The sequence below is a fragment of the Bubalus bubalis genome, chromosome 1 (genome assembly GCF_019923935.1).
Source record: "Bubalus bubalis isolate 160015118507 breed Murrah chromosome 1, NDDB_SH_1, whole genome shotgun sequence".
NCBI lineage: Eukaryota > Metazoa > Chordata > Mammalia > Artiodactyla > Bovidae > Bubalus > Bubalus bubalis.
Genome location: NC_059157.1, coordinates 79,162,049 through 79,187,969, shown reverse-complemented (window position 1 = coordinate 79,187,969; position 25,921 = coordinate 79,162,049). Strand labels below are relative to the sequence as shown.

At 35.4% G+C, this 25,921-nt stretch overlaps 1 protein-coding gene across 4 annotated transcripts in view; it reads right to left on the bottom strand.

Annotated features, from left to right (window-relative positions):
* CADM2 (cell adhesion molecule 2) overlaps positions 1 to 25,921 on the bottom strand; it is a 1,267,507-nt gene that overhangs the window by 129,644 nt on the left and 1,111,942 nt on the right. For all 4 annotated transcript variants that reach the window (XM_025278923.3, XM_025278930.3, XM_025278929.3 and 1 more), the window contains one exon: positions 11,878 to 11,968. In XM_025278923.3, the coding sequence (XP_025134708.1) occupies positions 11,878 to 11,968 (91 nt within the window). The remainder of the gene's footprint in view (positions 1 to 11,877; positions 11,969 to 25,921) is intronic.

Here is a 25,921-nt window from a genome sequence, read left to right as displayed (position 1 = left end):
CCCTTATCTACACTTAACATTTTTTCCCCCGCTTTGGTAAACACAGAATATTAATTCCTGGTTAAAAGATCAAGAAATCTTGAGTAAACATTCATTCCCTCATCCAAACAATAATAAGAACCTCTGTGTATGTATATTAAGCTTAAAATCACTATGATATTTTAAAAAAATATTTTCTTAAGAAAATAGTCAATGTCTTTGAAACTTAGTAATTCCTAGAAACTTCCTTTGACTAAGACAGACTTTGGAACATTTTCATGTTGTTTAAATCAAGAACTTATGAGTCTGAGTTTCTCAGAATCTGTCACTTTCTCAACCTGTGTATAGTATAAAATCAATTTGATACCCTATGAAATGTATCTATAAGCATTCTATTCAGTCAGATGTGTGAAAATCATTCAGATTAAAGGGCATGTTGCCATGAGAGGGTCCTATTTTCCATATAAGAGTTACTTTACAATCCGTTACTTTCACTACTATAAAATTGTGCTAATTACCCTTATGAGATCTAATACTTATGTTAAACACTGTGTCACCATTACAGAACTGCTTCTGCTCCATGACTTATTTCTTTGCTAATATTAAAACCAATGGTCTTGGAAAAGTAAAAGTGCACATCATTTATCTGGTAACTGGGGAATTAAATCCTCCATGTAAGTAAATGCTGGGGATAATTGAAATTTAAGATGAAAACATTTGCAAGTATATTTTAATCATTTGAATGAAATCCTTCTCAAAGGATGAAATTTTTCTGCATTATTAATCATAACATACTTAGTGCCATTCAGTTGGTTTTTTGGAGCTAAGATCTCTTCAGTTAGAACACACATTTTTGTGTACTGATAGTTTTAGAGGAACTAAAATGCTCAGGATTTAGCTTGTTCTTTTCCTGATTGTCCCCAAAACCTAGTTTCACCACAGTTGGGGTTAACGTAACATTTTTCAAATCCTACAGGAAAAAATATATTTTACAACTTTACATGATGCATAAGCATACGTACAAGAAATAAAAGCTTGTTCTTTTCCTATTCGATTTCATTCATATTTTTCTGTAATAGCTTATGGAAAAACCCAAACAAACTTTTTGGCCAGCCCAATATTATTTTTCCATTGTATTTTTGGCTTTTAAAAAGGATTTTTAGGCTTCCCTGGTAGCACCAGTGGTAAAGAATCCACCTGCCAATGCAGGAAATATAAGATCCATGAGTTCATTCCCTGAGTCGAGAAGATCCCCTGGAGTAGGAAATGGCAACCCACTCCAGTATTTTTGCCTGGAAAGTTCCATGGACAAAGAAGCCTGGCAGGCTACAACCCATGGGATTGGAAAGAGTCGGACATAATGCAATCCAGTTTTTAAATCTGAAGTATATTTAATTCACAATGTTCTGTTAGTTTCAAGTGTACGCCTGTCAGAATTTAAAAGTGGGGGGTGGTGGTTAAAATTAATCTGATGACTCATTAATATGTCACTATTTGAAAGTTCGAATTTGTGACCTACTGTGAGTTCCTATGGTCTCTTGGTCTTTTTGTGCCTATGTGCAGTACGCAATATACTCAGTTGCTCAGTCATGTCTCTGCAACCCCATGGACTGTAGCCCACCAGGCTCTTCTGTCCCTGCAACCATCATTTCTTGCATCTCCTGCATTGGCAGGTGGATTTTGTACCACTAGAGGCACCTGGGAAAGCCCCTTTGTCCCTAAACTGGAAACCTATTATCGTTTTAATCTTGTTTCTTTGTGGTCACCTCTCTATGTTCATCTGTGTACTGTAATTTTGAGTGGTAGTGCTGAAGTCCATCACAGCTCACCATTTTAGGAAATTCTGCTGATCACAAGTCACAAGAGTCTGTCCTTTTATCCTGCCTTTTTTATTTTGTCTCTCTCTCTGCTTTCTCCTTTTCTTAAACTTTCCCAGAGATTTCTGGTACTTTGTATTTGAAAGAGTTCAGCTTTCAAGGCTATCAACAATCACTGACAGATTCTCCTCATTCTAATTGGAGGCATTTGTACATGTTCATATTTTCTACAGTTTGGGAACTTGCTGTTTAAATTTTTTTCAAATTTTGAACTTCAGAGGTTCCTGAATGATTAAAGTTATATTTAGAAAAGTGAGTCACTATATACCATACTGTGTTAAAACACATATACAGCAAGAAAATTTCTTTAGGTCATTCAAATAAATGGCTTTTAACAGTATAAAAATTTTCTCAGTTGCACCATTAATTGAAATAATACTAAATATATTCAGTGATTCTGAGTTAATTCACATTTTGCTCTCTACATTTATTTGCAGAAATTATAGTCAAGAGATTTACCACAAGCACAAAGTAATGCATTTCAGAGTAAGCTAACTGGTGATCACCAGAAGGATATTATTAATAACTCTAGCTTTATGACACAAATAATATTATGGGGAAAAATGCAAAAAGAAAAAGCAATTCTTATTGAATGGGACTTGTTGAGTAATGGGTTAACATGCTTTTTAATCAAGGATGAAGTATAATATTTCAACTTTTATACATTAAGAGTGATTTTTGTTTCTACATTTTTTTCTACAATTACCATTTTGATGACTGTTTTATATAAACACAAAGGCAGTGTTTACAGAGCTTTAAATAAAGGGTAAAATGCTTAGATGCAATCTCATAATTAATATATCAAAAAAACAGATTTTAAAGTCCATGAGCTCAAAAATCTAATCAAGTAAATGACAACATCACTCCACAATGTGGTCTTTTTTTTTTTTTTTAAACTTTACATAACTGTATTAGTTTTGCCAAATATCAAAATGAATCTGCCACAGGTATACATGTGTTAAAAGTAGTAAGGATGCTTTAGTGTTGGAGTTTTCCACTGAACATTTACATAATCCCTCAAAATAATTGGGTTTTTGTTGCAAGAAAATTGCTTACCTGGAAATGTTCATAAGTACATTTCCTCTATGGATCTATAATCATGATTCTGCAGCTCTTGTGCGACTTTCATGAGACATAGGCTCATTTAATTGAAAATGATTGAGTGCCCAGCACACCACAGATGCCCAGCCTAAATAACAGCAGTGGAGATTACCAGGAGTCAGCTTCTTGTTTCAAAAACAAAACCAAATATATTCGGTCTCATTTCCAAGATAACCACTTGTGTGTTTCCAGAGCGTCAATGTGTGATTAAATTTTGAAGCCATGAGATGGAAGCAAAAGACCATATGGGCCTCAGAAAAGTAACTCATGTGAAAAGGACAGCACATGGATATATATATATTTAAATTATGAGCACTTAGAACTAATTACCCAGTATTATTTCTTTAAAACACTTTAGAAAAAAACTGATTATACTGCCTTTAATTTTTAATTAATTAATTGAGACAAGTTTATATCTCTCTAGATATCAGGACACAAAGTGGGGAAGAAAAAAAAAAAAAACGATTTAAGTGCTCTGTAACATTTATCACTGAAGGGCTGACTGTGAGTTTGTAAATGAGTTCCTCATTATGTTTATTACACCAATTATTTTGGTGACATATTAAGCATTGCTTTTAGCAAGAAAGACTCACTTTGGGGGAGTGTTCTCTTTGAGCTTCCTGCTTATTGTAGTCAACCCCTGAGGCTGTGCATTGTAGTCCAATATATTGGTATTATCTTTGCATTGGTATTGTTTTGTAGTTACGATGTGCAGGCCTAATCATTTCAAATATATAAAATTAAGAGCGTAATATAGTTAGCTTTTTAAAAACAAACATTTGATAATGGACTTACTATGTATATAATCATAAAATCTAGGCAGAACTATTTAGATATATGTAGAAATTCTTTATATAATATTTGGATATGCCAATGCAGGTTTCATTCATAACTGCTAATCTTCTGTAATTAACTAAAACATAGGCATTCCTAAAGTTTATAAGAACTTTCTCATTCTTGTCAACTTCACTGGGTTATCCTGAAAAGCCAGCATGACAGAAGTGAAAATACTGTGAAAATAAGAAAATGTAACCATCAGTAATGTTAAAATTTTTTAAATGTGTTTTTGTAATCCCCATTCTATCATTTATTTACTGTGTGACTAGAAAAGGTCATATAGCCTCCACAAGGCTCACTGTCCTTATCTATAAAATGAAAACAGTCTAAGGGTCTTTGTAAATCTTTTACAACAGGATAATTTTGTGGTTAAAATAAGACTAGCATAAGGGAACTGGGAAACTTATACTAGAAGGAGGCTTTATACATCGCAAACCCTGGATTATCAACCACTCATGAACCATATTATTCATTTAGTCTTGGTTTCTTAAAACCTTCCAGATCTCTTTAGCTTTCTCTCAAACTAGCTAACTGGTTAATCTCTTTCATCCCAGCTGAACTTCTTCATAGCATAGACTTTTCCACTTTGGGGAACCAGAACTCATTCTCTACTCATTCTAGTCCTTTCCAATTTTTCTAAGTGTTTTTTCTACCATAACAGTATGGAGGGGCTATTCTGTGTCCCAGGACTTTCTCATTTCTAGCCACATTTTACTCCTTAACAACTATTCATGCCTCTGTCTTTCTTCTCTATAGCTCATTATTATTATCATTATTACTATTATTAAACCTCAACAAAACTGCCATGCTGCCTGCCAGTTTTGCCATGACTTTAGTTTGGATTCCTTTGCTGTTCAAACATGCTTTGAAAAGTCACAGATCATCATCCTAGGATGTGTTTATTCTGCTTATTACCTTGAATATCAGAACCATGGAAGAAGTGTGAGATAATAACTCTGTTCCCAGGGTTGCCATAGTAGCCCAGTATCAGCATATGTATTAAATACATAATTAAGACTTCTAAGTTTAAAAGTTGGTGAGGTACACTATGTATTTTTGACAAAATAATAACTTCTCATCCTCATGGCTATTACTTATTATGAAATTACTTGGAGGCTGAAAGTGCTTTAAATATGAAAATATATGTGCAATTTGTTTATAAGGTTTTATTTTCTAATTTTAGAGAATAAAAAATACTTGGTGTATTTACATTGGCAAACTATGGGCTTTGGGGTAAAAATGATAGGTTTATATGGATTCACTATAATAAATGTACCGCTGCCATGAGGGATGTCATACTTGGTGTATTTACATTGGCAAACTATGGGCTTTGGGGTAAAAATGATAGGTTTATATGGATTCACTATAATAAATGTACCGCTGCCATGAGGGATGTCAATAGGAGGACAGGTTGTCCATGAGTGGGGATGAAGGTCACATGGGAAATCTGCACTTGCCACTCAATTTCACTGTGAACCTAAAAAGTAAAGTTTATTAACTAAAAAAAATTGATTTGATTATGTGACTTTTTCAAGACCACTCTGGCCACAGATATCTACAGATTTATAATTCAAAGTTACTTCTATTTCTCTTTCTACCACTCACACAGCTTTTTCTGCCCCAGAGCATGATAACTTAGGCATTATATCTGAACATAAACATAGACCTAGATGATTATTTAGTAGGCTTTCTATAGTACAGATGGGAGGAGAGAGACAATTATTGTGTATTCAACATCTATTAGGCATTAGGTCAAATCATATTAAATTGTTATCACTATAGATCATATTCTTTTTCTCAAAATTTGGGGAAGAAAAATCAAAATGGAGCCTGTATTGCTGACAGAGCTCCCTAAAGTGGAGCCAGGAGGCTATTAAGAAGTGTGGCTTTTACATATCTCAGCCTGAATGGGATCTAACCTTTTGATCTGTTATTGTCCTAGTTAATGTATACAGACCATCAGCTAGAAACTCAGGATAATTATTGGATCCATATCCTAAAATAACTTGTAGCAGCCTATCTACTTATTCAACTATCCTAAAATAATACGTGTTTAAGTACAATTATTTCCTGATTCACATCAGAATCAATTACAGTTCTCACCAGGCAACTTTTAACAGCCTCGTGGCTTTTTGGCTTTAGAAGCCCCTGATTCTTTCTTTTCACCTGAACACTCTTTTGGTTTAACCAGAATCTCTGTCTACTGAATTGCAATTTCTAAGATCCCAAATAAACTATTTTATTATTTGCAGCCTTCTGCACTGTTTTTCAGTTGACAAATTCAAATTTTGTTCTGTTTTGGGGTAGAACATTTCATTTTGCATAAATTGCTTTCTTTAACTCCTGGTTGTTTTCCTTATTTCTTTGGGCTGTGATTGGATTAGTTGACAGGAAATAATCTGTGATTTGTAAAAAGGTACAAATTAGACTGAAGGGAAAAAAAAAAAACAGATGATATAAAACTGTTTTGCCTTAATGTACATCACATTTTTAAATCTCTGTTATGCTAACAGGACAATGCACCAGTACCTTCTTAACAGATTCCTTCTTAAATTCTAGATCATTTTGAAAATGGATGTGTTCCTCTAAGCATTCCCTTAAAACACCTCACTATAACATGTGATCTGTCTTCTTAAGGATTAAAATCTTTCCTCTTGTACAGAATAGCAATGGTATGTGCAATGCAATTACATATACTACAGTCATACCAAGAACATAAAAAAATCATGGTTACCAGAGGAAAAACAATAAATACAACATAAACAGAATGCTGGAGATATGGAAAAATTTATCAATACTTATAATTATTTTCTTTTATAGAATAAATACCAAATATACATTTATTTGGCCTACTTATTAGAGTCTTTTAGACATTTGATTAAAATGAATGATGATTCTTTAGCTATAGCATGTAGAGGGCAACCCCACACCATTTAAAGTCATAATTTTGATATAATATAACAGCTTTTTTTCCACCTGTACTTCTATAAATGGAGAACAGTGCTGCCTGAAAGCTGTCTGGGAATTCAGCCAAGGAAAGAAGAGGTTGCAAAAACTCTAGGGACTTGAAAGAAAAGTAGCTGGCATTAGCTTGGTCCTCACTTTAAACTAAAATTAAAATAAAAGACAGACATGTACAGTAATCTCTCTTTTAAAGAAAGAATAGAATGCCTCTATAGTAATGTCAAGTGGAACAATTTGATCCTGGCCCAAGTTATGCAGCTGTTCCACAGGAAAATAGCAAAGGCTTCAGTCCAAAGCAGGCAAATAAGGCATGATTGTTCATAAACAGTCACTGGGGCCCTCACATTTAGAACAAAGAAAACAGCATTAGCATACAGGAGGCCAGGTTAGGAACATGAGTCTTAGTACGAGATGAGTCGCACCATTGTTTTGTGACTTATACAAAAAGCAGTGGTGTGTTTTTTGTCTATCAACTTGCCTAATAGCCATTAATTGATTCCTTCTTTAGGAAATCATATATTGGTCAAATATTTTTAAGAAACAATAAAGATTTGTTCATGGGTTAAAGAAATCATTGAAGTCAGCAACAAAATGTGAAGAAATCATAGATTTATTATCCACTCCTGATTCTCACCTGCTCATTAAAGGGGGATCAGATAAATGGTAATAATAACAGAAATTAGGTACTTCAGGAGTCAATTAGAAGCTTAGAAGCTAAGGCACAATGTTGCTTCTCAGTGAATCCAAGATAACAGAATGAGGAATCAGGTGTAATGGAGACCTTTGTGATTAACAGAATAAAATAGGAAATTCTAACCTGACTCTTGGGTAAATGTGATATTACAACTTCATTTTTACTCATACTCTTTACAGGCTCTTTCGATCCTATCTTAAAATATGAACAGCCTCTCTACTATTATTTTTATTTTAAAACTTTTGTTTGATGCGGCGTTCTTTTCTCAGCCCTTTTCAATTTTCATGATTCGTTTTCTAAAATGGGTTGTCTTCTCATTTTCTTTGCCTTCCCATCACCTAACTCCCTGATTGTTGCTGTTATTGTTCTGTCACTAAGTTGTATCTGTCTCTATGTGACCCCATGGGCTGCAACATAACAGGCTCCTCTGTTTTCACGATTTTCCGCAGTTTGCTCAGATTCATCACAACTGAGTTGCTAATGCTAGCTAACCACCTAATCCTCTGCTGCCCCCTCCTCCTTTTGCCTGCAGTCTTTCCCAGCATCAGAATCTTTTCCTGTGAGTCGGCTCTTCGCATCAGGTGGCCAATTTTGGAGCTTTAGCAACAATCCTTCCAGTAAATATTCAGAGTTCGTTTCCTTTAGGATTGACTGGTTTGATCTCCTTGCAGTCCTAGGGACTCTCAAGAGTCTTCTCCAGCACCACAATTCTAAAGCATCAGTTCTTCTTTGGCACTTAGCCTTCTTTATAGTCCAGCTCTTAAATACATACGTAACTACTAGAAAAACCATAGTTTTGACTATAATAACTCTCTGATTAATCCATTTCAGTTTGCTTTCTATTCTATTTGCTCTAGTGAGACTTGTTTTCTTCATAATCAGAAATAGTATTCTCTGTTTCTTTTTTTTTTTTTTTTTTTTTTGGTCCTATCTGCCTCATCTGGCATTGTTGGAGATGGAATGTAAACTAGAGAGGCTAGCAATGGGACTGTCTTTAAAGACGCTAATATCTTCATTTGTTGGAAATGATAGTTACTTTGAAAATGCAGAAGAGTGGATTTTAACATAATTAGGACTCAAGAGAAGTAGTGGTCTAAAGGCAAAAAGGAGTCAGAGAATTTGGCTATACCTTTAATGTCAATGGCCTGAAGGTCTACAAGGAAAGAAGATGGTAAAAGAGAGTTGGGAATAAGAATATAATACAAGTGAATAAGTCAATGTACATTTACTTTTGGACCATAGCATATAGAATAAAACAGTATGATCTATAATGATAAAGACTGAATATAATAATCATTTTAACCCATACGGAGCTTAGGAGCTAATTGCTCAGAAGATACTATACTAATTAGATAATTTTTTATATGACTGTAAACTATGCTAGAAATGGTCAGCTTGGTAGGAATTTGGCAAGTTTCCAGGATGGGCACAAATACAGAAGAAAGCCTGATACAAAAAAAATAGCAACAGTGAAATGTGTCTTGAGATGAGCCAGTTCTTCACCTTCAAGCATCCAGAGCTTCAACGTCAGTGCTGCTCATTATAGTAGGGCTGATCCTAATTTTTCAAAAGTGACTTTGACTAATATGTGACAATTTAGACTCAGAAATTGAAATAGCAGAAAATAGCTGAAGAAATGTAATCTTTGGGCAATGATTGAACTAAGTTTAAATCCTGACTCATCCATTTAAAATCTGGATGGATTGGGAAAATTGGTTAACACTGAGCTTTAGTTTTCCTTTCTGTAAAATGAGAAGCCTTCTTATTTCCATTAGTGATAGCAAAGTGATATTAATCAGGATCTTTCTGAGAAAGATGATATTTTCTATTTCTTAAAATTCTGGGGCCTTTTTATTTTTAAATAAAATAAATATATGAGATTATTGTTTTTCATTCATCTGCATTACAAAGGATTATTGCATATCCAAGCTTATTTCCAGGTAACTGAAACAGAGACCCACAATAAGGCACTTTTATTCAACCATATCTGAGCTGAGGAAAATGGATTACTCACGTAGCTAACTACATAGATCACAACATAAGTATTCACCAAAAAGAAAAAAAAAAAGATAGTGAAAGTGGATATAGAATTAAAGAGAAAACCATTGACAGGTAACTAGATGCTATTTGAGCAGGAATGTATTAATTCCCAAACATTCTATATATTATACTTCCCATCTTCACCTCATTTAATTGCCTAAGTTGTACACATATTCTACATGTACACATATGTACTTTGGGGCAGAACTATGGAGAGAAGGTAAAAGTCAAACTCCTTTGCTATGCCCTGATCCTGATCATATTTCTTTATCATATCTTCAAATGCTGACCTCTGAGGTTACAGGAGAAACAGAAGCAAAAGAGAGAGACAGGGAGAAGGGAGAGGGGAGAGATGGGAAAAAATAATCAAAAGGAACAAGAGAGGAAATGGAAGGAAAAGTTAGGAAAGAAGCTCTGGTATGAGAAATACAGAATTGGCAGTAAAGAAATTGGATTTCGTTATGTCTAAAGCAGACTAGAGTTGATTACATTTCTTTCTTAGTTAAAGTACTGAGTGATTAAGTGAAAGTCACAGTCAAGTCCAACTCTTAGAGTCCATGGAATTCTCCAGGCCAGAATACTGGAGTGGGTAGCCTTCCCCTTCTCCAGCGGATCATGACAACCCAGAGATCAAACCCAGGTCTCCTGCATTGCAGGCGGATTCTTTACCAACTGAGCTATGAGGGAAGCCCCTAAAGTACTGAACTTATAGCTAAAAGCTCTGCTGTAACTGTAATACTGAAATGCAGTCACATTTAGATAGCACACTATCTAAATGTGACTTTTAGTTGAAATAGTTGTTAGTTGAAATAGTTGATAGTTAAAAAGTGTTTTCTATAAGCAATTTAAGCTTATCAGTGGTAGGAACTATGAAAGTGAAATGCACAGGATATATAGAGTAAAGCTACTTTGAAAAAAAACTCCTCTCTTTCAAGACTTAAAATGCCTTAAATGTTTCTTAAAATAAAAAATAGATAAATTTGCAAAATGTTCTTTAAGTCAGTATATTTTTAATCTTTAGAAAATAATTACTGGAAGACAGAACAGTTCTAAAATATTAATTCTGTGACAACAAAAGCATGATTTCACATAGTGTGTTAAAAAGTATAAGACAATAAAATTCAGGAAGCTGAAATTTGAGGCTTCTGTATTAAAATTACTTTAGAAAAGTTCTACATGTGTTACTATGAAATCTACACTTAAATATAAATGTTATTAGAAACAAATTTTTAGTAAATAAGTTTGATTTGCACAAAAACTATCCCATACAGTTATATATGTTTCTTGTTGTTGTTTAGTCGCTAAGTTGTTTTTGACTCTTTAAGAGTCATGGATAGTAGCCTGCTAGGCTTCTCTGTCCATGGGATTTCCCAGGCAAGAACCCTGGAGTGGTTAGCCATTTCCTTCTCCAAGGGATCTTTCTGAATCAGTGATGGAACCAGCATCTCCTGTATTGGCAGGTGGATTCTTTACCACCTGGGAAGCCTATAGTTACATACAGAGAACAATTAAATTACTCCTATTAAAATTTAAACAGAAATGCAAATCAATGGAAATATCTTAAAAGATCAAACAAATGACTTTCAGTTCCAAGTAGAGTGTTACCACAGAGTGATCAAAGCACTTTCCAAAGAAATAATCCTTATTTGATATTCCATACTTTAATTTTCTTTTTTTTTTTTTTTTTTTTTTTTTTTTTTTTTTTTTATTTTATTTTATTTTTAAACTTTACATAACTGCTATTAATATATTTTCTATTGATATATTTCCAAGAGTTAACTGTTTATAAACATGAATGTCAAACATAAAATTTTAGAGTCAAAGTGATGTTAGAACTCATTATTCTAACAATGAAATCTCTTTTTAATTGAAAATGTTCAGTCTGTGACCCTTTCATTCACATTACCTCCAATTATAACACATCAACAAATTATGCCTCATGGGGTTACATTAAAAGTGTAGATTTGATTTCTCTTATGAAAATGATTTTCCATGTAACTAAAACATGGACATATTTTGAGGATTCAATATTTTCAGAGCTTTTCATGAGAGAATTAAGTTCAGCATATGTAACTTCTTTCAATCTGGTGATGTAAAAACAGTGATTGATGAAGTCTATACTTCTTTCAAGTTGAAATAGTGGGGGGAAAAAAGGGGAAAGAAATCTCAGTTGGAAATCTTCCCAGAAATTTCAATAAATGATAAAATACAAGACCAATCTTCCACAGACACTTAATGAAGACATGGTTCAGGGGGCTTTTTTTTTCTGAGATCATTTTGCCCAGCAAGAAAAGACACAAATTGTGGATTTCCGCAGTTAAAGCCTGCAATCAAAGAAAGATAGAATAAAAAGTAAAAAAATTTATTGCTCATTATATCACTTACAGTGGTTTTCCTTTGGATTCACAAGTCAAAATTAAAGGCTGTCCTTCTTGTGGAAAAGGAGTAGATGGTATAATCTTAACTGATGGTGTATCTAGGAAAAAAAAAGAATATTAAGAAAGGTCATTAAACACATGTAAAGCTATATATTTAATAACTGTACATCAGGGTGTATGTTCAAAACATTTCTTATAATTGTATATATTTATAAAAGGTCTCTTAGTGAAATAGGGTTTGAAGTTTAAGAAGCTACCATCCTGTCCAGGAAAAGCTTACAAAAATATCTGAGTATCTTATGAGGGCCATTGCTGTATTATTTCTGAAATCTGAATTTAAAAGTGAAATTGCAAAATAGTTCAGATGAATATCAAGCATTTCATACAATTGTTTCTTCAACTATTATAGATGGCTATGAATACTATTATTATGGACTGAATGCATTTATGTGCATTTGAATAACAACACTCTCATTGTTGCAGGAATACCAAGGACTCACAATAAGAAACCCTAAAAGAACTTGAGACCACTGTCTCACAAAAATTATGCAGAATCTTTTTGAAAATGCAGTGATGCAGCCCTTACCACACACTGTTTGCTTTAAAGTACAGTTAATAAATTATCTGAAATAGTTATTTAAAACATTAATAAAAATTAAAATTTTGTTGTATATGCTATAACATAATTGTTAGAAAGTTATTTCCATTTAACAATAAAATCATCCTTGGTGGAAGAAGATACAAAAATACCTTGAGACTTTATATTTATAACTTTTATGTCATGTCAGTCATTTCAGTCACTCAGTAGTGTCTGACTCTTAGCGACCACATGGACTGCAACATGCCAGCCTTGGTCCATCATCAACTCTCAGAGCTTGTTCAAATTCATACCCACTGAGTTATGTCATGTAATGTCCTTTAATCAATCAGTCACTGTTTTTACATCATAATTACATTATGGAATCAATCAGGCTCATTTCTTTATGAGACATTGCTGGCCCTAGCTTTGTGTGGCTCCCAGTCAGCATGGAATTCTCTCCTTTTGTTTCCATATCCTTAACAATAAACAAAGTAAGCTATGAATGCTCCATGGACTCACAGCTATTCTCACCCTTCCCTTAGTTGTGAACTATCCTTAGGTTATATCCATACTCTGACTTTGATGGCAATTAAATAAGTATCAATTAATTGGGTACTTTTTAGGTTATTTATCTTATTCAGGAAAGTATTATTCAGATTTGTCCTTAGAGAACAACGAACTGAAATTATAAAAAGAAAGAGGAAAGTGAAAGAGGAGAGTGAAAAAGCTGACTTAAAACTCAACATTCAAAAAACAAAGAACATGACATCTGGTCCCATCACTCCTTGGCAAATAAAGGGAGAAACAATGGAAACAGTGACAGACTTTATTTTCTTGGGTTCCAAAATCACTGCGGATGGTGACTGCAGCCATGAAACTAAAAAATGCTTGCTCCTTGGAAGAAAAGCTATGAACAGCCTGGACAGTATATTAAAAAGCAGAGACATTACAGACAAAGGTCCATCTAGTCAAGGCTATGGCTTTTCCAGTGGTCATGTATGGATGTGAGAGTTGGACCCTAAAGAAAGCTGAGCGCCGAAGAATTGATGCTTTTGAACTGTGGTGTTGGAGAAGACTCTTGAGAGTCCCTGGGACTGCAAGAAGTTCAAACCAGTCCATCCTAGAGGAAATCAGTCCTGAGCATTCATCGAAAGCATTGATGCTGAAGCTGAAACTCCAATACTTTGGCCACCTGATGCGAAGAGCTGATTCATTTGAAAAGACCCTGATGCTGTGAAAGATTGTAGGCAGGAGAAGAAGGGGACAGCAGAGGATGAGATGGTTGGATGGCATCACCAACTTGATGGACATGAGTTTGAGTAAGCTCCGGGAGTTGGTGATGGACAGGGAAGCCTGGCGTTCTGCAGCCCATGGGATCACAAAGAGTCAGACATGACTGAGTGACTAAATTGAACTGATCTCATCCTCTGTCTTCCCCTTCTCCTTTTCCTTCTGCCTTGAATCTTTCCCAGCATTGGGGTCTTTTCTAATGAGTCAACTCTTCACATCAGGTGGCCAAAATACTGGAGCTTCAGCTTCATCATCAATCCTTCTAAAAATATTCAGGATTGATTTCCTTTAGGATTAACAGATTTGATTTCCTTGCAGTCCAGGGGACTCTCAAGAATCTTCTCCAACACCACAGTACAAAAACATAACTTCTTTGGTGCTCAGCCTTCTTTATTGTCCAACTCTCATATCAATACATGACTACTGGAAAAACCATGGCTTTGACTAAAAGACGTTTGTTGGCAAAGTGTACCTCTGTGTGTATCTGTGATGATTAATTTTACATATCTACTTGACTGCACCATGGTGTATCCAGATATTTGACCAAACATTCATTATTCTGAGTGTTCTAGTGAGTGTTTTGGGAAGCAATTAACATTTCAATCAGTAGACTGAGTAAAGCAGATTTCTCTCCATAATATGGGTGAAGCTTATCTGATAAAATTAAGGCCTGAATAGAACAAAAAGGCTATTGTTGTTCAGTCGCTTAGTTAGGTCTGGCACTTTGTGACCCCCATGGACTGCACCACATCAGGCTTTCCTGTCCTCCACTATCTCCCAGAGTTTGCTCAAAGTTACATCCACTGGATTGAGTCCATGATGCCATCCAAATATCTCATCCTCTGTTGCCTGCTTCTCCTCTTGCTCTCAATCTTTTCCAGAATCAAGGTCTTTTCCAATGAGTCAGCTCTTCACAAAGTATTTGGCCACCACATACTTTGGTGGCAAAAGTACTGGAGTTTCAACTTTAGCATCAGTCCTTCCAATGAATATTCATGGTTGATTTCCTTTAGGACTAACTGGTTTGATCTCCTTACATTCCAAGAGACTCTCAACAGTCTTCTCTAGCACCACAATTTAAAAGCATCAATTCTTCAGTGCTCAGCCTTCTTTATGGTCCAACTCTCACACCTGTACATGACTGATAGAAAAACCACAGCTTTGACTAGATGGACCTTTGTCAGCACAGTCATATCTCTGCTTTTTAATATGCTGTCTAGGTTGGTCATAGCTTTTCTTCCAAGGAGCAAGCATCTTTTAAATTCCTGGCTGTAGTCACTAACTGCAGTGATTTTGGAGCCCAAGAAAATAAAATCTTTCACTGTTTCCATTGCTTCCCCATCTATTTGCCATGAAGTGATGGAATTGGATGCCATTATCTTAGTTTTTTAAATGACGAGGTTTAAGGGTGACCCTCCCACAAATAGGAGATAATTCTTCCTGACAGCATTTGAGCTTGCCCATCAGTCTTTTTCTTTCTGCAGATCAAGGTGAAATAGCTGCTCTTCCTGGGACTTGAGCCTACTGACTCTCAGACTAGAACTATAGCATCATCTCTTCTGGTTTCTCTAGACCTTTGGACTCACACTGGAATTGAGGCAGGAGATAGGTGGGATCCAGTCAGAACAGTTTCTCCCTTGTGGACAGAAATTTATAATAGCAGAAACTCTATAAATGCAGGATGATGGAGGAGGCTGGGCCCTGCCTAAGTAGGAGAAAAAAGATGATATATTTCTCATTCTCAAAGTCAAGGTGACTTCCATGACTACACAAGTGAAGAAAAGCTCCTTGGAGGTCAAAAAGGGAGGAGGTATCACCTCATAGTGATGTCAACTACCCATAAGCCTCTTCATTACAATCCATCTTGGCTAAGAGAGGAGCATCCATAAATGGGAGGTTCCTAAGGTATACAAAATGCAGACTCACAACCAGGCAAATCAAAATAACTGGAAAAGGAAACCTGGAAAAAAAGGCCCCATAAAGTGACTGAAACCACCATGAGGGTACAACTGTCTCTCTGAGTCCACCATTTGTCTATCCACACACCTGTACTCTTTTTCCTCCTAATAAATATTTCACTTATTTCACTACTTTTCCTCTTCTTGGGAATTCTTTTTTCTGCTAAGTCAAAGGGTCAGGGCCTTGTCACTGACTACTAGTCTATTGGCTAGGGTTCTGTGCTCTTATCATTGTGATCCAACCTCAATATCTGGCTGGGAACTGAAGCCCTTCTTCAAGCCACTGCATGCCAAGGCCACCCAAAATCAGAACTAAGTCATCAGCTCTTCTGGGTCTCTAACTCACCAATTCAGCCTACACATTTCAGAATGTGTACTGTTTCTCTGTAGAATCCTGACAAATATAAAATCCTTATAAACATACTCTGAGATATTTATTTTATGGGGAATGACCTCAGGGTGCATTGGAAAGACAGGAATAGAAGGAAGTAGATCAAGCGTGTGTTATTGAGCCGACTACACCATAGGCACTTGGCATTCAGTCCTGCTGTGGAACTCAGACAAATTTGGGCATGCTGCAAAGTCATCCCACTTGATGGATAAGGGAGAGGAGTATTTAGGGAATATTGACCAATACTAATTAGAGATTGTTTCAGGATTTCTGGGGGTGTTAGTTTCCTGGCACCCCTGGTCTACACAGTGCACAGGAATGGTGTGTATCAAAAGGATATGGGTGTCCTCCCAGTATCTTCCTCTGTGAGGTAAAATACATAGTAGCAAGGAGCTGCTAGACGAGAGGAAAACAGAATATAATTTCATTTCTCTTAATTCTAAGTAATTTATTAGAGGCATTTCCCTGGCAGCTCAGCTGGCAAAGAATCTTCCTGCAATGCAGGAGACCCTGGGTCAATTCCTGGGTTGGGAAGATCCCCTGGAGAAGCTACCCAACCAGTATTCTGGGGCTTCCTTGGTGCTCAGATGGTAAAGAATCCACCTGCAATGTGGGAGACCTCAGTTTAATCCCTGATTTGGGAAGATCCCCTGGAGGAGGGCAAGGCAACCTACTCTAGTATTCTTGTCTGGAGAATGCCCATGGACAGAGGAGCCTGGTGGACTTCAGTCCATGCAATCACAAAGATTTGGACACGACTAAGCACAGCACAGCACAGTTTATTAGAGGTGAGAATTTGTATAACATACACACAATAAATTGTGGAAAATTCTGAAAGAGATGGGAATACCAGACCAACTGACCTGCCTCTTGAGAAATCTGTATGCAGGTCAGGAAGCAACAGTTAGAACTGGACAAGGAATAACAGACTGGTTCCGAATAGGAAAAGAAGTACGTCAAGGCTGTATATTGTCACCCTGCTTATTTAACTTATATGCAGAGTACATCATGAGAAACGCTGGGCTGGAAGAAACACAAGCTGGAATCAAGATTGCCGGGAGAAATATCAATAACCTCAGATATGCAGGTGACACCACCCTTATGGCAGAAAGTCAAGAGAAACTAAAAAAACTCTTAATGAAAGTGAAAGCGGAGAGTGAAAAAGTTGGCTTAAAGCTCAACATTCAGAAAACGAAGATCATGGCATCTGGTCCCTTCACTTCATGGGACATAGACGGGGAAACAGTGAAAACAGTGTCAGACTTTATTTTTCTGGGCTCCAAAATCACTGCAGATGGTGACTGCAGCCATGAAATTAAAAGACACTTACTCCTTGGAAGGAAAGTTATGAACAACCTAGATAGCATATTCAAAAGCAGAGACATTACTTTGCCAACAAAGGTTCATCTAGTCAAGGCTATGGTTTTTCCTGTGGTCATGTATGGATGTGAGAGTTGGACTGTGAAGAAGGCTGAGCACTGAAGAATTGATGCTTTTGAACTGTGGTGTTGGAGAAGACTCTTGAGAGTCCCTAGGACTGCAAGGAGATCCAATCAGTCCATTCTGAAGGAGATCAGCCCTGGGATTTCTTTGGAAGGAATGATGCTAAAGCTGAAACTCCAGTACTTTGGCCACCTCATGCAAAGAGTTGTCTCTTTGGAGACATCAGAGTACATCATGAGAAATGCTGGGCTGGAAGAAACACAAGCTGGAATCAAGATTGCCAGGAGAAATATCAATAAACTCAGATATGCAGATGACACCACCCTTATGGCAGAAAGTGAAGAGGAACTCAAAAGCTTCTTGATGAAAGTGAAAGAGGAGAGTGAAAAAGTTGGCTTAAAGCTCAACATTCAGAAAACGAAGATCATGGCATCCAGCCCCATCACTTCATGGGAAATAGATGGGGAAACAGTGGAAACAGTGTCAGACTTTATTTTTCTGGGCTCCAAAATCCCTGCAGATGGTGTTTGCAGCCATGGCATTAAAAGATCCTTATTCCTTGGAAGGAAAGTTATGACCAACCTAGACAGCATATTCAAAAGCAGAGACATTACTTTGCCAACAAAGGTCAGTCTAGTCAAGGCTATGGTTTTTCCAGTAGTCATGCATGGATGTGAAGTTGGACTGTGAAGAAAGCTGAGCACCAAAGAATTGATGCTTTTGAACTGTGGTGTTGGAGAAGACTCTTGAGAGTCCCATGGCCTGTAAGAATATCCAACCAGTCCATTCTAAAAGAGATCAGTCCTGGGTATTCTTTGGAAGGAATGATGCTAAAGCTGAACCTCCAGTACTTTGGCCACCTCATGCGAAGAGTTGACTTATTGGAAAAGACTCTGATGCTGGGAGGGATTGGGGGCAGGAGGAGAAGGGGACGACAGAGGATGAGATGGCTGGATGGCATCACTGACTCGATGGACGTGAGTTTGGGTGAACTCCGGGAGTTGGTGATGGACAGGGAGGCCTGGTGTACTGGGATTCATGGGTTGCAAAGAGTCAGACAGACTGAGCGACTGAACTGAACTGAACTGAACAGTCCCCTGAAACATGGTTCAGCGTTCCCTCTAGATCCAAAATACAGAATATGAATTATAGGCAAATGTAAAAGCAGATAATATGTTTAGCAAGTATTTTTATGAAACTTTTAGGAAGATCACTAAATAATCTATAAGTTAGCAAAATCAAGTCGTATAATGTGCTGTGCTGTGCTTAGGTGCTCAGTCATGCCTTACTCTTTGGGACCCCATTGTCTGGTTAACCTATCTCTTAATTAATTTCGAAATTTACTCATTTAATTTTTATAGCTCCACAACCTTTCTTTCATCTAGTCTACCATAACAGTGAATGGTCTCCTCCTGTGTGTTTATACCTCTAAATTGTACTTCTGGAACTAAACAAAATTGTTTTCTCAAACATATACCTGATGATATCAATTTTTGTGTTAAGTCTTCACTCTTAAGAATAAAAGCAAAATAACCAGCATGACCTTTAAGTCCTCTCCTGATCTACACAGGTTTTTACTCTCATACCTTGTAACACTCAATTCATTCTTTGAATTCCAGGTAATTATATTTTCTTCCATGTACTTTAATGAATATGTTTCATCTTAACTTTATATAAATTGTGTGAAATGCTTCATTTGGGGAGGATTGTTTGCCTTTTGAACTCTTTAAACCTTAACCCAAACATCATTTACTATGGACAAACATTTATTACCCTTATATTAGGTCAGATATCTCTGTTGCATTTTCTCTATTTCACACATGTGCAATTTTTAAAAGGCATTGCTGTATCCTCAGTGTCTAGCATAGTGCTTTATACAGAATCTGTGCTTAATAAATAAATTATTAAATGAAGAAACACATTAAATTTATTTCCTTATCACTTTAATACATTGTTTAAAATATTAACAAAGTGATTAATTGAAATGTTATTGAGGTCTGCATTTATATGTAGAATTAATCTTAAATGTTCATGTCACAAAACTTAGATTGGTTTTTATTCTTAGCATATATTTAATTTAATTGTCTACTGCTGATTATTTTCCTGGTATAAATTTTCTACATTAGATAATATTAGATAACAACTTTCCATGATTATACAAATGACAATTTGTTTTTAATGTATATACCACATAAGTAAATGACTTTTCTCTCCTCATCTGACTTTGACAAGACTTTGACTCTCAATTATGGAGTTATTTTTTTTTTATAGAATCAGTCAAAATTCTAGTTTATAATTCCATGAAATCTCAGTATTTCAGTTTAAACATTCCAAGTTTTCTAGGTACTCCAAATTACATTTTACCACACCAAAACTACAATAATGTGATTACTATCCCAAACCTGACTCTTAAATATTCTTTTTTAAAGACACGAAATCACTTGGGCTTTAATGAGATTTTTACTTAATAACAAATCTCTCTATCATTACGATTCCTATTATATTTTCGTTGCTCATTTTATTATGTCCATAAGAAGCTGATTAAATACTGTTAGAAAATTATCAATAACACTCTAGAAATATCTTTAAATTAGTTTAGAATTCCTATTCATACTCAGAAATCTGTTAGCCAACAAAAAAGACCAAAACAAAACAAAACAAAACAAAAACTGTAGTCATCTCAAAAACTGATTTAATTTTAAGAATCATGTTTCCAGGATTTATTCAAGATATTTAATAATTGCAACCCCAATGTAAACATATTTTTCTGTTATTTATATATTAAAAGAAATGGGAAATTTTCAGTAGCAGCACAATGCACAATAAATAGTAATATTCTAAAATAGTATTCAAACTTATGCATATATTATGCCATTATCTTTTTTATAATCCAGATATGACTAGTAGTCCAAGCCTTTCAATGCATGTCTTTGCCAAGTTAGTATAAAGAATTACAGTGATTTTATTGGTGGTCCAATGGTTAGGACTACATGCTTCCACTGCAGGGCACATGTGTTTATCCTGGTCACAGGAACTAAAATACCACATGCTGCATGGTGTGACCAAGAAAAAAAAAAAGAATTTTTTTTTTTTGCCCCTGTCCATATTTAGGTTCAGATAAGGCAATGGCACCCCACTCCAGTACTCTTGCCAGGAAAATCCCAGGGAGGGAGGAGCCTGGTAGGCTGCAGTCCATGGGGTCGCTAAGAGTCAGGCACCACTGAGCGACTTCACTTTCATTTTTCACATTCATGCACTGGAGAAGGAAATGGCAACCCACTCCAGTGTTCTTGCCTGGAGAATCCCAGGGATGGGGGAGCCTGGCGGGCTGCCATCTATGGGGTCGCACAGAGTCGGACACGACTGACATGACTTAGCAGCAGCAGCATATATAGGTTATTTGTAGATTTTCTTCTTGGTTGTACTTTTTAATTTCAAAAAGATAGGAAATATTTTTTTTTTTTATTTTTTATTTATTTATTTATTTTTGCTTTATTGTATTGGTTTTGCCATATATCAACATGAATCCGCCACAGGTATACACGTGTTCCCCATCCTGAACCCTCCTCCCTCTTCCCTCCCCGTATTTTAAACAAAGTTTACTTGTACAGTAATTCCATGCTTGCTGTGGAAATAATCTCTCTATTTTCCAGTCTAGGTGCAATGTGAACTGCATTTCATCCTGCTCCACTTCTTCACAAAACAGATATATTTTATCGTTTTCTTCAATACTTTGTGGATGTGGCTGATGTTCTGTTTTTAAATTACTGATATAATGTATTGTACTATACCAATTAAACATTAAAAAAAAGGGGAGTTAGTAGAAATGTATTATTATTACCATTATTAATTCACACTTGCTTTATACTATATGTTAAACTCAGATTTTTGCAAAGTAAAAATTTCCATGTTGTTTTTAAGATGTCTTCGAACCATCGAACTAAGCCAACTCTAACAATATCATATTTAATAACCATAAATGTATGCATATAGTAATATAATATTTATTGCATATAATATGTAATGTTTACCATATGTTACTATATATACATACAGATGAATAACAGGGAACAGTAAATAATTAGATTTAAATTATTTCAGGATATATATTGCTATCATAAAACACTGTACTTAGTAAAATATGTATTTTTTCACATGTCTTCTTCATTCATCACATTTTGAACATCAAAATCTAAGACCTTAACCTAGTCGATTGTGTGTTGTCAGATCCTAACAAAATGCTTGCTACGTTGGAAGAGTTCTTTAAAGGTTAGATGAATATATGAATGAGTTATTTCTTACTTCTTTCAAAATGCAATCAAGTGAGGAAGTTTTGCACGAGTATATAAAATATAGGGATAGAGTCATTCATCTACAGATTATTTTTCAGTAGTTATTGACAAGCAAAATATGCAGATACTTTAAAGGGTAATGTTTCCTCCCTAGCTTTTTTTTATAGGGAAAAAATATTATACTTAGCATTTGTCTTTAAAATTAAAGATGTTTTAAAACACACATTTTTAAAGTATTACTTATTTTACTTATCTGAAAGATTCTAGGTTTATGTGTGTGTGCATAGTTGCTCAGTTGTGTCCCACTCTTTGCAACCCCTTGGATTGTTGCCTGCCAGGCTCCTCTGTCCATGGGGATTCTCCAGGCGAGAATACTGGAATGGATTGCCTTGCCCTCCTCCAGGGAATCTTCCCAACCCAGGCATTGAACTCAGAACTCCAGCATTGCAGGCAGATTATTTACCATCTGAGCCACAAGGGAAGCCCAAGAATACCAGAGTGGGTGGCCTATCCCTTCTCCAGGGGATCTTGCCAACCCAGGAATTGAACCAGGTTCTCCTGAATTGCAGGTGTATTTTTACCAGCTGAGCTACCAGGTCTCATTTATAAAGAAGCACAATTACTTTCAAGAGACAGATTAATGGACAAAAGATTACCTTTTAAATTATTATTCAAAAAATTTTAAATTGTTGTGAACTTAAGAAGTAAAGATACCCCCTATTTTATTTGAGTGATTCAGTATTTGAATCAAAGTAAAGATATTGATCCAGTGGAAAGGATTTTCTATTTTTAACAATGATTTTTTGAAAAGATGTGACACATGACTGCTTTCCAAGATGTACAAAAAACTCTTAAAACTCAATAAAAAGAAAGACAAAACAACCCAATTAAAAAACAAAAAATCATCAAAGATCTAAGCAGACACCTCAACAAATATATACACAAAAGGAAAATAAGCATATGAAAAGGTGCTCAGCATCAAATGTCATTATGGAATTGCAAATTTAAACAACAATGAGATACCACTACACATTATTTGCCTGTGTGTGTGTGTGCTCAGTCTAGTCAGTTGTGTTTAACTCTTTGGGACCCTGTGGACTCTAGCCTGCATGTCTCCTCGTGTCCATGGGATTCTTCAGGCAAGAATACTGGAGTGGGTTGCTGTGCCCTCCTCCAAGGGATCTTCCTGACCCAGAAATTGAACTGACATCTCCTGCATTTCAGGTGGATTCTTTCACCCACAGAATCATCTGGGAAACCCACACACTATACAGAGTGGACAAAATCCAAAGAGTGACACCACCAAATGCTGATGAATAGTTAGAGTAACAGGAACTCTCATTCACTGCTGATGGGAATGCAAAATGGTTCAACTACTTTAGGTAATAGTTTGCAGCTTCCTGAAAACTAAGCATGCCTTCCCATAATATCATGTATGTAGTACAAGGTAAACGTATTACTTTTTATATTCACTTAATTTATTTCTCTTTCACTAAAATATGTTTTAATTAAAATTCAAATAACTTTATTCAAAGGGGTTGAAAATTTATGTTTATGTTACTTATGAATATATGTAGTAGTTATTTTCATGATTGCCAGAAATTAGAAGTAACCAATCCCTGGGTTGGGAAGATCTCCTGGAGAAGGAAATAGCAATCCACTCCAGTATCCTTGCCTGGAAAATCCCATGGACAGAGAAACCTGGTAGGCTATAGTCCATGGGGTCACAAAGAGTCGGACATGACTGAGAGACTTCACTTTCACTTTTTCAAGATATCCTTTAGTAGGCAAATGGATAAAGAAACACTGGTACATACAGACAGTGAAATATTATTCAGCAGTAAGAAGAAATGTGCTATCAAGTCACAAGAAGATATATTGGAATCTTAAATGCATATTGCTAAATGAAAGAGGACAGTCTGAAAAAGTTATATCCTATATAATTCCAACTAAGTTAAATCCTAGAAAAAAGCAAAACCACTGTCAATTAAAATATCAATGATTATCAGGGAATCTGGGGGAGCAAAAGAGCAATCAAGAAATAAAGCACAGGGTTTTAAGGACAGTGAAATTATTTTCTATGATATTGTAAATATGGCGACATGGCATTATACATTGGTCAAGAACTATACAACATAAAGAATGAACAATAAAGTAAATTATAAATTTTAGTTAACAATAATCTATTAATATTAGTTCATCAGCTGTAAAAATTGTACTATAATAATGCAAAATCTTAATAATAGGAGAAACTGTGAGGAGGTGGGATACCAGTGTATATGAGAACTTTGCTTTTCAATCAATCTTTCTGTTAAACAAAATCTGCTTTAAAGAATAAAGCCTATTGATTTAAAAGAAAAAACAAAAGTCTGTGAACCCAGAGAGTGAAAACCATCTCTGTTGATATATTAACAGCTAATACAATAAAGCTGAATATATCAATAGATTATACTAGTTTTCTAACTGTATGTTTTTCTCTAAGAAATATCTCTGTGTGTATTATAGTTCATTCAGAAAATAGGGCTAGCATAATCTGAAAGTACTGGGACCTTGAATAGGCAGTCTCTTAAAAAAATAAGCCTTTATCTTTTAAAAATAGACATATCTATTTTTTTTTCAATGAATAATTGCTTTGCAATGTTGTGTTTCTGCATTAAAATGAAGTGAATTGGCTATATGTATACATGCATCCCCTCTCTAGTGGACCCCACCCCCACTCCCCCATCCCGTCTATCTAGGTCATCACAGAGCACTGACTTGAGCTCCCTGTGCGGTACAGCAGCTTCCCACTAGGTAATCTATTTTACACACAACAGTGTATATATGTCAATCCCAATCTCCCAGTTGATAACACTTATGTGTGGATCCAAAATACAACACAAATGAACTTATCTGCAAAACAGGAACAGACACAGACATAGAGAACAGATATGTGGTTGCCAAGGGAATGGGGGCTAAGGAAGGGATGAATAGGGAGTTTGGAATTATCAGATACAAGCTATCATATAGAGAATGAATAAACTATGAGAACCTATTGTACAGCACAGAGAACTATATTCAATATCCTATATAAATCCTAATAAAAAATATGGAAAAGAATATATATATGTATATATGTATAACTGAATCATTTTGCTGTACAACAGAAATGAACACAACATGATAAATCAACCATGCTATGCTTAGTTGCTCAGTCGTGTCCACAACTCTTTGCCACCCCATGGACTGTAGCCTGCCGGATCCTCTGTCCATGGGGATTCTCCAGGCAAGAATACAGGAGTGGGTCGCATGCCCTTCTCCAGGGGATCTTCCCAACCCAGAAATCAAACTCACAGTGCAGGTGGATTCTTTACCATCTGAGCCACCAGGGAAACCCAAATCAGCCATAATTAATAAAAAAAGAAAAAGGTAAAGAAAAGAGTTTGATAAAATGGAATTAATTATTAAATTGAAAGTTTAAAATACAAGGTAGTAATGATTTATATTTATTTTCTCAATATTAGGTTTTACTTGCCCAAATCATTTGTCTCATTTTATTATCCAATTTTTATTCTCTATTAAAATGACTTAAAGTTATCTTCAAAAGATACACCAACATCTATATTATACCTGGATCATATCATTTGGGGACCCTTTTTGACATATTTTTATGAAATTAATTTGTATGCTTAAAATAATGTTAAAACTTATAAAAAGTTTTATACATACCTATTTTATGATAAGCTTGATCCAAGAAAGACCACTTCAGGCTATATTATTTTGACCTATGAATTTGTTATGTTTTTAAATTATGGAATCTCTACTTACAAATATATACATTCTTCTTCACTGGGCTTTAATAACATAAGAAATGTTAATTCTATTAATAATATAAATTTTACAGTAACACTTTGAATTTCTGCACTTAGATCACTTAAAATATCTGGTGATCCAATTACTTATAACATTTTGGTATTGCAGGAACTAAATAAAACATTCCCATTACATATATATAAAAAATTAACTCATGACCAGCATGTGCCGGTAATACATTACTATAGGTGACATACTAAATGAATGCATTTTCCCTGAAAAAGTTGAAAAATAGGGGTTGTACA